We start from the raw sequence: 15813 nt of genomic DNA on the forward strand, positions 1-15813 counted from the left end.
AAAATACTCCTCCTCACTCACATTGTTCAATGATTTGGAAGTGGTCCTTTTATTGCAAGGAGTCCCGTGATGTCTTGAGCCAGATTGAAGGAGAAGGCATTTTAGTGTACTTTGGGAATGATGTGTACAGGTGATAACTTACTGTAACGATTTCTGATCTCTTAGTAGAGTTGACAATTAGGGAAACCCCCTTATATGTATGTGTGTTGAGAATGTTTCTTGTAACATTACAAAGTGAGCTAGAATAAATAAATGGGGGGTTTCAAACTGTTGTATTTAATTTTTTTTCTGGTTTTGGCACCTTGGTGGAATTAGTGCTAGAGTTCCTTAGATTTCTCTGAGAACAGTTAGTCTAATGCTTGAATACTTCTGGAAATTGCTGAAAACAGGTTTTTATGACATGGATTTGATTCTTGAGCTAACTAATTCTAAGCTTCATGATATTTTAGTACCTTTATTATTTATAAATAGAGCAATTCTACTCAGTAAGAATTTTTTTCCATAACTGGAGTTTAGCACAAAGTGTTCACTTCCAACTAGAAGAAATTAAGTAAGTTTTCAGTTTGGTTAAGATTGAGAAGCCATTACTTTCTTGTACTTACATTTCTTGGCTTTAGATTTTGAAGCATGTCAGATATATGGAAATTCTCCTATTGCATTTGAGAAGGATTGTGCCTTTGTTAAACTGATTTTGTTGTCCCATAAGTTGAGTTCCTCATCTCCTTTGAAGCAGTATTGTCTTTGTGTGCTTTCACTGACTGGAAAACGCTGTCCACAAGAAAGTTCATTTAGGGTGCCCGTTGTTGACTGGGGACACTGCTTCTTCTTTAGCCATGATTTGAACTTCATTTGTCAACTTCCTGATCTGTTTCTTCTGAACAGTCTCATTAAGGAGGGTTGAACATATTAATTGCCCCAAATCTTATCCATGAGAGGCGCAGAACAAAAAACATTTGGTAAAGAGAAATTTGGATTTGGAACTCTATAATAAACTATAAAAGAAGGTATTTGGATGAAATATGTAGTCCCCTCTGTTCTTTCTGCTCTCATAATTTTGTTGTGAATGTCTAAAAGCACTTGTGCCCCCTCAGCTCTACTTGAACCCACCAATTAATTATTGTGAGAACAAGAAAAACAGCCTCTTCTCTGAGGGGCATACATTGTGCATACTTTAGCATGATTTGATAAACGATTTTTTTAATGAAGGAAACAAAATTTGTGGTTGGTGACACGCAGTCAAATATGACTGTCAAAAATGTAATGATGATCTAAACAATAGCTTTTATACTATTATTAGTTTTCTTACTACTTGAAAGGTCCAGACAGCCAAAGTGATTTCTCTTTTGGGGCTTTTTATTCTGAGCACTGTGCCTTTATCTTTAATCCATATAGTTTGCAGTGGTAGAGGTTTATTAACCAGTTAGCTGCTATTTGCCTTTCAGTTCTCCCTCTCCCATAATGCACAGCTAGGCTTTTTTTACCCATTTCCTTCCTTTACCTTTCTGACCTGACAGGCTTTAAAGAAAGGTTTAGTTCTCTGCTTATAGGGGTGTGTTAGTGCTGTTTGTGACTACTGACAGATCTGCTTCTGCACAGGCACTACGTAAGGAAAACTCTGTGAATGAGAGATTCCTGGATTAAGTTCCTGGCATTGCAAATGCCTGTAGACAAAAAAGAGTGTTGGCTTCCTCTTCTTTACTGCATCTAGTTTCTAGTGTGAGCATGTTAGAGGATGCTGCTATTTGTTACAAATACTTCCTTCTGCAACTGCAAATAATGTCTTGTAGGCCTGAGAAGTATTTAATATACAGTTTAGCTAGTACAAAACCTGTGGAGAAGAGACAGTGTTTTTGTTTAGAGTTTAAATAACAGGTGTAGAGATCTCATTGTCTTGAAGATATACCCAATATGTTGAGATAGAGGGGGAGAAAAAGGCAAAATGTAGCTTGGTATTCAGTAGGCCACTGAATAAAATCAAGACAGCAGGCTTTTCTTGGATCTGTGGTTTTAGTTTTGGTTTAGAACACTTCCCTGCTTTTTTTCCTTTCCTTGTAGTTATGTTCCACAGAGGGAGGGGGAAGCCAACCCTTGTGCAGCAGCAAACTCCTTCTTAGCAGCTCTTTGCATAATCTCCTGCAGCTGACTGGTATTAGCAAGGCTCAGGACAGGCTGGGGCTGTGTGTTTGCTGCTATGCTGCCTGCCAGGGCTGGTACGTGCTGTTAGGAGCAGAGCCTGGGGAGGGAGGGGGGTGGGCATGGGAGATGGAAGACTGGGTCATTGCTGACCAAGTGTGCACTGGGGGAGAGGGTTAGAGTATCTTCCTTTTAAGAACAGACAAGTTGTAAACAAAGTCAAGGGTTGTTTCATGCTTCTTTCATTGTTGTCAATGCAGTTATCTTTGCTAATTTATATGGTGCTTTTAAAAAGTCATTCGTATTTGTTGTTTATTTGTTTTGTACTGCATGCTATATATAATGAATATTTTAAAGTTTGTGTATTTTTTTCTCTGTTTAAAAGTATATTAATATTTTTTCTAATATTTTGCTAATCCAATTTTGAGTTTACTTTAACTAACTTAAGATGATTTAAATTTTAAAAAATCACCGGTCATCACCTCAGTGCAAATTAAACTGTTGTACAAATTTATGGTTTAAAGAAAATGTTCTTTTAGCAGATGAATTCCAGGGTGCACAATCAGAGACTGAGGCTAAGCAAGAAATTCAGCAACTGCACAAGGAACTGATTGAAGCCCAAGAGCTAGCTAGGACAAGTAAACAAAAATGCTTTGAACTTCAAGGTGAGACCCAGATCAACTTGGTTGTGTAGCCTAGCCATTCAAATTGTATTGATCAGGTAGTTTTAGTTCTGTTTTTTGGTTGTTAGATAATTTTGTTTCAAAGCATTCTCGTCTCCACAGAATGTCAGAAACACTTTCTGTTTTTCTAAACACCGTACACAGTCCAATTGAGCTCTGTCCTTTGGTTCAAGGTAGACCAGCAAATACATATTTGAACTCCATAGATTTCATCCTAAAGATATCAATCTCTATTTCAGTCAGATAACACACATAATTCCTTGTATCCAGTGATAGTTCTTTGTTTAAATTGTCTTATCAGATATGTAGTTGTGTCATTATTCTCAGCAAAACTGTGGATTGTTTTTGACAGGAAATAGTAGAGTCCAGTTTAACTGCATATTGTTCAGTGCTCTTTATGGAGTATATTTACAACTGCCTTTGTTTTTGTCTTCCCACACCAGTTTGCATTTAGCACACATGGAGTTTTTGGATCAGGCAACAGATTATATTAATTTCCAATTAATTATAATACTATCACAATAATGGAATGATGCCTTAATATTAACATTTTCTTAAACTACTTACACAGTTACTAGCATTGTGAACTTACTGAAGTAATAAGATTGCTTTAATCTTTTTAAGTTAAGGGGAAGTTGTGACTAAAATTAATTGCACAGCTGAAATACTTCTTACTAACAAACTTCTGGGCACATTTTCACTTTCATTTATAGCTCTATTGGAAGAAGAGAGAAAAGCTTACCGAGCTCAAGTTGAAGAATCTAACAAGCAAATAAATGTTCTGCAAGGTAGGAATTAAATTTTTTCATCCCACTTTTCAGGGAAAATACATTACTTTGGCTCTTTCCATGGCATCATATATGCTAATTAAGGAAAATGTTAATAGAGCACGTTTTAAATCTGGTCTCTTTCACCATATCTTTGAATTTTACTGTGAAATGTTTCCTGTCAATTTGTATGATTTTTATAACTTAGAAAAAGCAAAAAGTATCATCTAGCAGATCCTACCCCTCCTTTCTTTTTCCTCAGTCCTTCCCAGGTTTGAATGATCTAGGAATTCTTATTGTGACTCAGAACGTTCAGTCCTTTTATTTTTGTGTGCGCTACTCAGTCTCTTCACTCCATTGGTGGGATTTTCTCAGAGAAAGTTTTAATCCAGAGCTTCATCCAATATCTGAGCATCCACTGAAACTTCTGTAACAGAGACTGTGCTTTAAAAAAAACCAACAAACAATATGACTGGTCATGTTTTTTCAGCCCAAAGTAATAGTAGCAGACTTGCATAACTACTTGTGTCACATTCTGCATCATGTTGAATTGTCATCCTGTGCAGGTCACTGGGCTCACTGGGTGAGAGACTGGCTAGCCGTGTGACCAGTAAGGGTTACATTAGGACTTCCTTAAAGCAAGCATTAGTTTGAACATCCATTCAGCTATTCATTGTTATGAAAATTGTAGGAGCTTCATGCCTTGGAATCTTTGTTAGTGTATGATTTGGTCTAGACCCAAAAATGGTTGCAAGGCAGGTGAGCAGACAAGCAGACAGACTGAGAGCCTTCACTTTCTTAGGAAATGAAAATAACTTTAGCAAATTACTTTATGGGCAGTAGTTTGTTGTGGAATGCTGTGTAACATACCAGTTACACTGAGAATACCAGTTACACTGTTTTGTAGGAATGTCAGCAAAGAATTCTCATGGTTTTTTTGCCATTGTGCCTGTAAGAATAAGAAGCTTACATAATAGTTTTCACAACAAGAGGAGCAGTTTAATTTTTAATCTTATCCTTCTGATAATGAAAATCCTCTAAGTAAAAAATGTTGTATAAAAAGTTAGCAAATAGAGTTTGATAGGTATTTCTAAGTAGAAAAGAGCTTTATTTTTTTCCCCCTCTCAAAAAAGAAGAGGCTTGACAGAGCCAAACTTAACTACAAGCTACCTCTTGTCAGTTCAGTTCTCTTTTGTTTTCTCACCTCAAACTTAGGTCTTGCCTAATAATATTTCCTCTTCTCTCTCCACAGTAGTTCTAAGTGTTCATATGTTTATTATATATGCTTGCTGCTTTGCAGACTTCTAGGGTGTGACATATTTTACAACTTGGGAAAAGTTGTCAGGATTCTTTCTTGACAGCCTCTGAGAACTGTAATGGAGGAAAAAAAAAAATCCTGGTAACTTCATTCAGTAACATTTCTTGAGGTATTTTCACTAAATCAATGTTTTAAGCCAGTCAGCACTACATGGCTTTGTCTGTTTGTCATAGAAAAACATAGAAACCGTTGAGGTCCTGTCTCTTAAGTGTGAAGTTCTTTAGATGAACAGATAGGTAAAGCAAGGAAACTCAAGTAACTTGTCATTACTCTAAACAAACAAACAAAAAAAGTGAAGCATTCAGCTCAGATGAGGTAATGGCTTACATAAAAGATGTCATGGAAGTTTTCTTACTAATTGGCCTCTCAAGCTATATACAGTGCTTTGGAAATCATTCCAATACTGCTGGTCCTTATTTTCCTCTAATTTATTTCTGCAACTCTACTGAACTTCAGAACTGTTTGCATATGTTTGGATTTGCAGTGATACCATGCTTGTTTTCATGCCTGAATATTTTATGCAAGCATTGTTCATCAGTAATGCAGACAGAGGGGGGGAAAAGAAGTATAAAAAATTCTTTGAAATATTGCTATGACTGAGAAGCAGAAATTTAGCTTGGCTTGATAAAGACAACAATATTGGAGGATATTGCTTGGGGGGGGGGGGGGGAACAAAAACAACAAAAAACAAACATACCAGGTTTTTTGCTCATTAATAGACACTTGCTGTATCATCAAGTTATAATTCTTGTTGTTACAGAAACACTGGGTTTCCTTGAATATTGCTTTAGTTAGATTTCATTGGAGGCTTCTAATGCAAGGATACATGAAAAAAGAAATTTTTAACAGTAACCTGTTGTAACCACTTAGCCATTCTGTTAGTATCAACCTTTAGAAGGTAATGCCAGACAACAGAGGTGGTAGTAAGCCTCATGTTGCTCACATGTTTAAAAATGCAAGATGAACGGATAGACTGTTTCATCTCACACAGAATTGCTGTGAAATCTAACTTACTGTTGTCTATAATAGTTCTTCTGTTTTATAATATATATAGTAACTATCAGATTATTTTTTTTCCCATGCTGTCTTTTTCTTCCAGTGTGGAATTCTTTAGTTTATCTAATGAGCTAAATGTCTTTCTGGAGCCTCTTTAGAGGAGGGTGAAAAAAGAGATTGCATTTTTCTTCTTTACTGTGTATCAACTAACAGCAAAATTTGTAGATTATACCTGTGTGTGAAGCCTGCCTATATTCTATGTAGCTGCTGAAAAATGTCCAACTATAGTTTTGAGAGTGGAAGTCTCCCTTGAGTAGTTTCTTTTGCTCTGTCAGCTTATGGCAATACTCGCTCACATTCTCTGTCTCATCTTTTCTAATGGACTGAGAGAACAAAAATAAATACAAGGAACTTGGGAAAGTTACTCACACCTGGTTATCTTCCCCCTGCTTTCCACTGTCTTCTTTTTGCCTTTTGCTTCTGAAACATAACTATAAATGTGTATTTCTGATCCTCTACATTATCTTAAAATTGTTTTCACATGATAGTAAGAAAGTTGTCTTCTCAGTGTAAGTTTTCTTTAATTTAGAATTGCTTTTTGCTTTGTTATGAATCAATGAAATATATGTGAACCCTGTGTTCCTTGAAAGCAAAGCAAAACCATGAAGCAAATCAAACACTTTGCTTCCATCAGTAAGGTTTTTAACTGTTACGTCCTTCTGTCCTTCCTTCCTTTGACAGTGGTTAGTAAGGAAACAATTTTGAGTGGGAATAAAGGCAGAAAGGTAAAATAGCGTAGTGACTGCTGCACATTTACTGTAAACTCAAGCTGTTCCTTTTAATTCAAAATTAATCTTGCATTTTGAAAAATCCTTCCTTCAGAGAAGCAATTTTTATTTCCTTTAGTACATGTTGAGACTGGAGTAGCAGGTAGACTCTATGCCACAAATATTTATAGACATCACAAGTTAACTACTGAACGGGAAAACATTTCCATTGTAGCTTCACAACTACTGGGAATGCAGGAAAGCTTCTGTGACTTCCACTCTTGTCCCTGAAGCTCGCAGTGTCCTCATTCTGTAATATTTGTTTTGCTTACAGCGAGTTGAATCTAATTCTTTGTTTCAGAGTTGCTTTAGTACCACCCCATAACAACCCTGTCTAAAGCTTTGTTGGAAAGGGGAGTTAAGTGTGTTACATTTTCTGTAAATAGAGTTTAAAAAAATATTCATGTGTGCTTTCCAGCTCAGCTGCAAAAGTTGCAAGAAGATATTGAGAATCTTCGTGCGGAAAAGGAGAATGAAATCTCCAGCACTCGAAATGAGCTAGTCAGTGCTCAAAACGAAATTCTGTCACTTCAAAAAGTAGCAGAAAAGACAGCGTCGGAGCGAGATGTTGACATTTCCGCATTGCAAGGCGAGCTGCAAACGGTGCAAGCGGAACTTGAACGGTGGCGGAAAGATGCCTCAGATTATGAAAAAGAAATTATCAGTCTGCAAGCAAGTTTTCAGCTCAGATGCCAGCAGTGTGAGGATCAGCATAAGGAAGAGGCTACTCGCTTAAAAGGTACTTACTTAAAAGGATGTCACAGACCAGCACTATCAGTAGCATCCTTCTCAATCTGATAGCTGACATTCATTCAAGGCACAATTTTTCTGTCTCTCTATAATCATTTACTTTGTCTATATAGATACACATGTATGTTTGTGTGTGTTAAGGCTTGTATATAAAAGCTGGTTTTGTACACTTCATTAAATAGTAATTGTCAGTTATGCCTGAATTAGCTGAGATGATACCCTTTGATATCAAGAATCAACTCGGTATAATTCTACTTAGAAAAGGTGTAAAACTTGTACTGTTTGAGGGATTGATACTGCCACAGATTTCCAAAGGGACTTGTCTAACTTCTCTATAATTTAAGATCATAAATGGGTAGCTTCTGACCTTTAATTTTTTCTAGCAAAGCTTCAGTCAAGACAAATAACTGGATTTTATGGCTTGATAAAAGTGTTGATACCATCACAAAGCCGTGTTATGGATACATGATCTAGAAATACAACAATATGTTGTGCAGAGCCAGCACAGGGCTCCTTTTGGCTCGTTCATTTCCATGTCACTTTACCTCTAATTCATCTGTGAGGGCTGGTTGAGAGCTCTTATTGCAGGCCTATAGCTTCAGGTCTTGGAGAGTCTGCTGACAGTGTTTGTAAGCTCATGTTGAAACTTTGTGCGTGCTACAGAGAAACTGGTATGTGTAAAGTACACTTTAAATTCAGAATGAGTTAATCTTTGTCAAGTTGTTAGAGAAGCCTTTTTCTAGTTCGGTCTCTGTTGTTGCATTGCTAATACATGTAACTGATATTTATCTGTTTTACCAGAGACTGACTGATTTCAAAGATCTCATGTTCACCCTTTAGTTATTTCTTAAACACTCTGTTCCTTGTGGCGCAGACACAGTATCTAGTGATTCTAGTTGCTTGGTATTTTCAAGTCTAGGAACTTACTTTCTTCAAATACACTTTTCTGTCATTGTTTTTGAAGTACTACAGTAGACCCATAAACAGACTGCTTTCTATTCCTTTCTGCCTTTAGGAAAAGCTTGCATTAAAACACCCAACAAAACAAAAGGCAAGCAGTAGCTTGTTTAATGGCTCACAAACCTCATAACAGGAGAAGATATTGTAATGTTTTATAGGTGCTTGTGAGAGAATTCATGTCATATGATTCCAATCAGGTTTATTTGAGATTTATGAGCAGTATCAGCTTTTCCTCCATTTATTAGCTGTTGATCCTTGAAGTAGTGATGGAATAATTTTACTCAGTTTAATTAAATTTCATTTATTACAGGTGAACTTGAGAAGTTGAAGGCAGAGTGGAGTGCTCTGGAAGCAGAATGTGTTACACTAAGGAAGGAAAATACTTCGCTTGCATCTGAACTTCAGCGACAAGAGAAGGAACTTTCTAGGTAAGGGCACAATGGATTTGTTTAGGAAAGTATTAGAGTAGCTGAAGAAAGGGATTTTTGGGTTGCTGGGTGTGGGCTGGTGAGGGTGGGGGTTCTTCCCCAGAGTGCTGTGTGTCTGATGCATGTACTGAAAATTTATTTATTTGATAGTATTGGGCTGAACACTTGCTATCATGCCAAATTGTTACTTCAGGCTATTTTTGTTCTCTATTCTGCAAATGTTTCTGTACTACTTATCAGTGATGTTATATTGTCAGAAAGTAACCTGACTAATTTTATTGCTTTTAATCACTTGGAAGCATGTGTTGTGGAAGTATTTAGACATTATCTTTCTACTTCAAAAGATGAAAAACGACATACATTTGCTAACTTAAAATGTTCTCAGCATTCAGAGTTGGAAAATGATTCTCAAATAGAACGGGGTTTCACCGAAGTCTGTCACATTATAAATAGCAATCACGGGCAGAGATAGTTTTTTGTATCATGTTTTGCTTAATAGAAGCACGCACATCTCTATCTCAAGTGCCATACTAGCTTTTGGGAGGGATTTTAGAGTGCTGGAGTATTGGTATTTTCTTGTATTGTTGCTGTTTGAGCACATGGTATTGCTAAAGACTATCTAAATCATCTGCCTGGAAGTAACTTCTCTTGCCCTTAGTCTGCAATTACTATGTTGCTATTCAATTTCAGATATTGGTATTTAATTCACAAAGTAAATATTGGACAGCAGCTTTGTTATATTGAAGATCTCAATTTTACCATCATGCTTAGATAATGATTTTGTCTTTCTTCTGGCTTCCTCACTGTTGTAAGATCTAATTGGGGGAAAAAAACAGATTATTTCCCACAGGAAAGCATTTCTGGGAGTAATGTGCTTATAGGAGTCACACCTTTCTTTTTCATTCCATCATGTCCTGATTTCCACTCTTCATCACACAGGAGGTCACGCTAGCAAACACAGGATTTGCGTAATGGAGCTGCACAAGATCTCTCCTCTGACTTTTTTTTTCTCTGCCTTATGTAGGCACAAATTAACACTACTTGGTTATTACCTGGAATTTTGTATTAGCTTAATTTAGAGCTTTCTGTGACTGTGTCACAATTGTGCTAAACACTTGAATGTTCTGGCTGTTAGCTTATGCAACAGCAGCAAGCAGAAGCGTATTTACAAATAAGTGAAATACTTCTTACAATCTTGGACAGACTTCTCATTACAAACTTGTTTCAGGATATTTTCCAGAGACTAATACTTACTGAATAATAAAAAGGAAAATAAGAAACTAAAAATTATTAGTAATAAATGGTTTAAATTATAGAGTTTGTTTAATTCTATACACTAAGCTATGTACATCTATTTAAAAGCAAGACCGTGGCCTGCCTTTTGTGTCAGTGCTGTGTATAGGGAGACAGTGATGATCTGTAGTTCCATGGTTGTTCTAAGCTGGTATTTCCTTATCAAACTTTTTTTTTTTATTTAAAGCTTTAGAGGATGAAAGCTGCTTTAAAAAATAAATAAAACTCTATCTTGTTTAAAAGACATAAGGGATCAATTGGATTTTGTTTTTCAGCTCTCAGAAACAGAGTTTGGCACTAACCAGCGATATAAGTGTGCTTGAACTGTCTCGAAAGGAACTTGAAAGTCAGATGGGATCTTTGAGAGAAAAGCATCAAAGGGATGCAGCCAGTCTAAAAAGTCAACTCAGTGAAGCTGAGAGTCAAGCAAAAGATTTTCAGAAAGAGGTAACACAAAACATTTCTTTTTGGAAAGAATATAACACCCAATGGCTTGGATTTTTAAGCTAAAAGAAAAGGAAGAATCTAAAATTTCTAGTGATGTCCCTGTTTTGTGTAGGTATTTATGGTATAGCCTGGATGCAAGACCACTATTTAAAGCTAAAGGACTCCTTGTTCTCATGTCATGTCTTGTCTTCTACCGTTTTTACAGTATTTTCCAATCTGATGAGTAATTTTTTGGTATGAGAGATGAACCAGGACCTTTCATTGACTTCCTATTTCCTTGGTGTTAGTAATCCTAGCCCTGTAAAGTCAGGAATAAAAATCTTCATTGGGAGGGGTGGGGGGGTGGGGAATCTAAACCAAGGGCTTTCTACTCTGCTTTTTTGAAAAGAGTGTACTGATCCAAGGCAAGTGCATCAGAAAAGGAAGCTGTGCATTAAGCAAATGTAACCACGTGTTGGGTGTCCAGGAGTCTGCAGACTGTTTTTTGTTTGTCTTTAGTATGAAAGAACACAGACTGTGCTCGCAGAGCTGAAGGCGAAGTATGAGATGGCTGAACAACAAAACCAGTCACTCACAGAAGAGCTCAAACAATGTCAAGAAAACCTGAAGCTGCTACAAGAAAAAGGAAACAACGTAAGTTTGTACAAAATAAGTAGGAGAGTCAGGTCACGATACTGGCAGTTCTGTTGATTGAGGGAATGTGTCAGTGTCAAAGAGAAAAGGACAGACTTACACAGGGGAAAAACAACCACCATGAAAAGCTGTGTGCTGTATTAAATACGAAATTCCATTCTGGTACTACCTGTGTAAATTTGTGCATTTTTAACCTGTTGCAATTATGCATGCAAGTTAAATTTACAATTGTGTGACAGTTTTCTATGTGGCCTTAGATATCTGCTCTCTTGAAAACTTCTGTCTTAAATACTAAGGAGCCGGAGCTACATAAGACTTATAAATTTGAGAAACCTTTATCCAAATGAATGAAGCAATCCTTTTTAAGATGCTTTTATGTTATTGGCATTCGTTACAATCAATGCTCCATTTCTCTTGCTTGTGCTTCTTACCAGTGATTATCCCTGATCAGCTCATGTTTGGAACAGTGCAGCAGAACTGTCCTTTCTATTCACTAATGAAAATACATTATTTTCTGTTGCAATTGATTTAAGAGATTGTATCATTAGAATTGAGTTTACAGCTATTTACAACCTTTTTTTTTTTTTTTTTTTTTTAATATGCAAGACTTCTGAAATCCTCCAAACGTTACAAAGTGGTGGTGATAGCCTCATCTTAGATCCCTTACTACCCTGAACTGGCTGGCTTTATTGTCTTCATGTACTGCCTCAATGATCAGTGCAGGGTGAACCACTCCTGTAGTGGACAGTACAAAACAGGAGGCTAACGGATGCTCTGTAATGACCTTTTAGGAGAACTATTTCTCTGATTGCAAAGAAAGTTTTACATCTTTCTACAGCTGCTAGATGCCCAAAGTTTGTATGAATAGCCAATTACTGAATGTAATCCTTGAACACAGTAAAACTGTCAAAGATATAAAGTATTCAAAAGCTTTTCTTCAGCCATATTTTCATGAATATGACGTTCTAATTCTCTTGGAACCTGCTTCCTGTTTGGAATTCTTCTGCAATGCTCAGATAATATCAAGTTTAGTCAGAAACAACCCAAAAAAATACCCCATTCTAACAGAAGAGATGACACTGAATAAATAATTGTCACTGTGAAATCTTCTGCTTTGTTAAAAACATTAACTTAATAGTTAAAATTATCAGTAAAAAAAGAGCATAGCAGAGGGAAGAAATACTTTGAAGAGAATTGGAGCTCTTGAAAGCGGAAAAGCTTGCAGGCTAAGGGGAACTTTAGGAACAATTCAAGGTGAGTATTTGAATGAATTCAGGAACCACAGCAGCTGCCAAAATCTGCTTCCAGAGGAGGAGTTAGTTATGACAGTGGAAACCTGGAGGTCAGGAGCATCCAACCATATAAGGACTTTCAGTACAAGCTTGCTGTTCAAGCAAGGATTAGCTGCAATCAGTAATGTAAAAGGCATTCATCTTGTGTGTTATCTGAAGCATCATGGATGCTGGGCTGAGTTCCAAGGTCGAATTTTTCAAGTACCATTGTCCCCATATGATGGAATGATTATTACTTCATTTCCGAGGGCAGTGGCCCACAGAGCAAGGGAAATCACTGTGGGATTTGTTCCTTTTTGTGACTCGTCTGTATCTGAGTTTGTATCTAGATTCTAATACAAAATGCACATCTTTCATTAAGCACCTAATGAAATGCTCCTCAACAATAAGGAGATTTGTTACATATTGTTCATGAGGGTGCAAATTTGTTTGGAGGTAATGCGGTCGAAGCGTATCATCTGTTTGGTTGTCAACAGCCATGAATGCATTTAACTTAAAAAACAAACAAAACAAACAAAAAACCCTCCAACAACATAAACCCCACAACAAACAAAAAATATTTTACCTAAGAACTTTCAGAAAAGACAAAGCTTCTGTACTCCGTTTGGGATAGAATTTAAACATTACTTTTTTATACTTAAGTTTTACTTGGGGAAAAAACCAAATTGCAGTGTTGTGTCCCGGAATGCTTAGCAGTGTGGTGTACTACTTGTGCTTGCATGCTTGTAGTCACTGATTATTTCCTGATGTGCTTTATATGACAGATTGATTTTTTTTTTTGTGAATGGTTTGAGAACCTTAGCTGCTCTGGTTGACTTAAACTTCTGGCGCTTTTTTGAACACTGCTGTGATGATTCCTACCAACGTGCTTTCTGTGAGAAAGTGGCGCTCTGATTTGTGGCACCAATGACACAAAAATAATCTTGCATGAAAATTACTTCAATCATTACACATAATTTTTCTATTAAATATTTGCCTTGATTGAAACAAATTTGAATTGAATGGCAAAAGCTAGAATTCTTTCTGAGATTCCCGTGTTTTGAACCATATTGGAGGTTCTATGATTAAGTGACTTCTACAAATTCCTAACAGGATGTGATTTTTATTTATGAATCTCAATCTTTTATGAAGTCTTCAAATATATTTATTTGACTGGGCAAAATCAAGGTGGCTTCAGGAAAAAAAAAAAAAAAAAAGTTCTTAAAAGTATTTAGCATGGTTTGAACTTAACCTCTGTGTGTCTTTGTGTGTGCACGAACATATAGACTACGATACAGAGAAAGCAGATATCTTCTAAGGACAGCTTAAAAAGCATTTCAGTCCACTTTTAATTTATCATACTAAGGATAGAGGCTGTCCATCCAGAATGTCAAGTAGTTTACAGTTAATTGGACATAGCTGAGAAAATGTGTAGAGGCTTCTAATGAGGCCTTTAAGCTAAAGGAGCCTGCATTCTGGCCAGCTGGTAGTTTGGCCCAGCTGCAGCATTTGATACACTTTCAGAATTGCACTTGGTCGCAGTTCTACAGACCTGCTGGAGATGCTGATCTTTGTGGTATCTCTAATTGATGTGTACTTCCCATCTTTATAGTACCTTAGTGTTGATTATACAGTCATCTTACAATCTCACAGAAATGTCTGAACTACTTGGTTTGCCTGTGGACATAGTTGCAGTTGATTCACTAAGGGGGGAAAAAAGATTGCCTTTCCTGGTGGCTGGTGATGGAGAGTGGGAAAGGCTAAGTAGTAAGAAATGAAGAAATAGATGAAAAATTCAATATCTGGTGTGAGTCTTTGTACCTTCAGAAATCCAGATGGGATTTCGTGTTACGTAGAAAAATTAAACCAACTATAAAACGAAGTACAGGCAAATCAGTTTAAAATTAGTTTTGTTTCCAAGTGCTAAATTTTGAGTTGTGACAAGAGGTTTCTTAGAACATTTTCTGCTTACTTCCCTTTTATTTTTAAACATCCCTGTTTGTTGGAGTAGAACGGTGTACTAACTTTGTATACCACATGAGATAATACTACATTGTGTTAGATATCTTTAATACATTTCAATTAAAACAAAACTCACTGACTTATTTTCCCCTCTCTAAATCATCATTACCTGATTGATTTATAGCACAAAGTGATTTTTAATATCCCTTCCCTTCTTTAGCCTTCCATATTACAACCCGTCCCAGCCGTATTCATCGGCCTAATCCTGGCTTTCCTGTATTGGTGTTACGGCCCATTGTGGTAGCGAAAGGTACAAGCACTACTGTTCAGTCAATGTATGTTTGTCCCTCTCACCTGTTTGTGCCATTTCTGTATAAAATAGTGCATGGTGAAATGCTCACAGGTATTTCTTCACCTGAAGCAAACCCTTCATTTAATATGCCATTCTGTTGATACTGACGAGGCGAGCGATCAACTAATCATTTAACATCTGTGTGATTTCCTTAATCCTAACAATGTCTATCGTTCTAACTGGTCCTGAATGTGCCCCATCTATCTTGGTTTCAGTTTGTCTTGAGCCAATGAGCTACCTTTTGCACAATGCTGTGATGCTAGGGCTTGTAAGAAAACTTAATTGCTTAATTAACTACGAAAAATGAAGAGTTTGCCTCTAAATAATAACAAAAATCGACAAACTTTGGTTCCTATTTATGGACTAAGAAATTCCTCTCTGACTCTAAACTTTAATTTTTCTTACTGTTGCTATGGAGAAGATGGAAAAAAACAAGACAAGATGAGAAATAGGTGGTTGGTTTGTATTCTGAGCTCTCGGCTTGCATTTTCTCTAACGTCTCTCAGTGTGTCCTCCTCCTAAAATTGCTATTGTTGTCATGAAATGTTGGGACAGTCAATTAGACATAATGTTAGGATCTGTTACAAACTAACTTCATAGATGTGGATTTAAACATTGAAAAGCTAAGTTAAAGATGTCAGTACTGCATAAATCTGTCTATAGCAATTACTCGGCACAAGTGATGTTTTAAACATCTTAAGCCCTCATGTCTAATAGCAAATTTCTTTGAGGTGCATACAGTAATGGAGCTGGAAATACAGCACTGCCAAAAGTTCTCCTGATGATCCTCAGCCATGAAGAGTTGTGGAGTGCCCTTTGCTAAAGAACCACGGTTTACTGTGATGCTCTATGTCAGGACTAGCCTGCAGTAGGGCTCATGGGTAATGTTTTAGTGATGCCTATCAACAGGTACTCAAGACTTTTCAGGAACCACGGGGTGAACTGGTTAATATGAATTAGAACAAATATGATATTGATTTTTTTTTTCTCTCC

At 36.7% G+C, this 15813-nt stretch overlaps 1 protein-coding gene across 25 annotated transcripts in view; it reads left to right on the forward strand.

Moving 5' to 3' along the window:
• SLMAP (sarcolemma associated protein) overlaps positions 1-15813 on the forward strand; it is a 92357-nt gene that overhangs the window by 73278 nt on the left and 3266 nt on the right. For 8 of the 25 annotated variants that reach the window (XM_054162374.1, XM_054162383.1, XM_054162418.1 and 5 more), the window contains 7 exons: positions 2676-2798; positions 3530-3604; positions 7143-7463; positions 8745-8862; positions 10431-10602; positions 11101-11235; positions 14689-14778. In XM_054162374.1, coding sequence (XP_054018349.1) covers positions 2676-2798; positions 3530-3604; positions 7143-7463; positions 8745-8862; positions 10431-10602; positions 11101-11235; positions 14689-14772 — 1028 coding nt within the window. In that variant the 3' untranslated portion in view covers positions 14773-14778. Of the gene's footprint in view, positions 1-2110; positions 2211-2672; positions 2799-3529; positions 3605-7142; positions 7464-8744; positions 8863-10430; positions 10603-11100; positions 11236-14688; positions 14779-15813 lie in introns of those variants that run through there. The other 17 variants (XM_054162359.1, XM_054162366.1, XM_054162410.1 and 14 more) reach the window with 5 other exon arrangements.

This window comes from Dryobates pubescens, chromosome 1, assembly GCF_014839835.1.
Source record: "Dryobates pubescens isolate bDryPub1 chromosome 1, bDryPub1.pri, whole genome shotgun sequence".
Lineage (NCBI taxonomy): Eukaryota > Metazoa > Chordata > Aves > Piciformes > Picidae > Dryobates > Dryobates pubescens.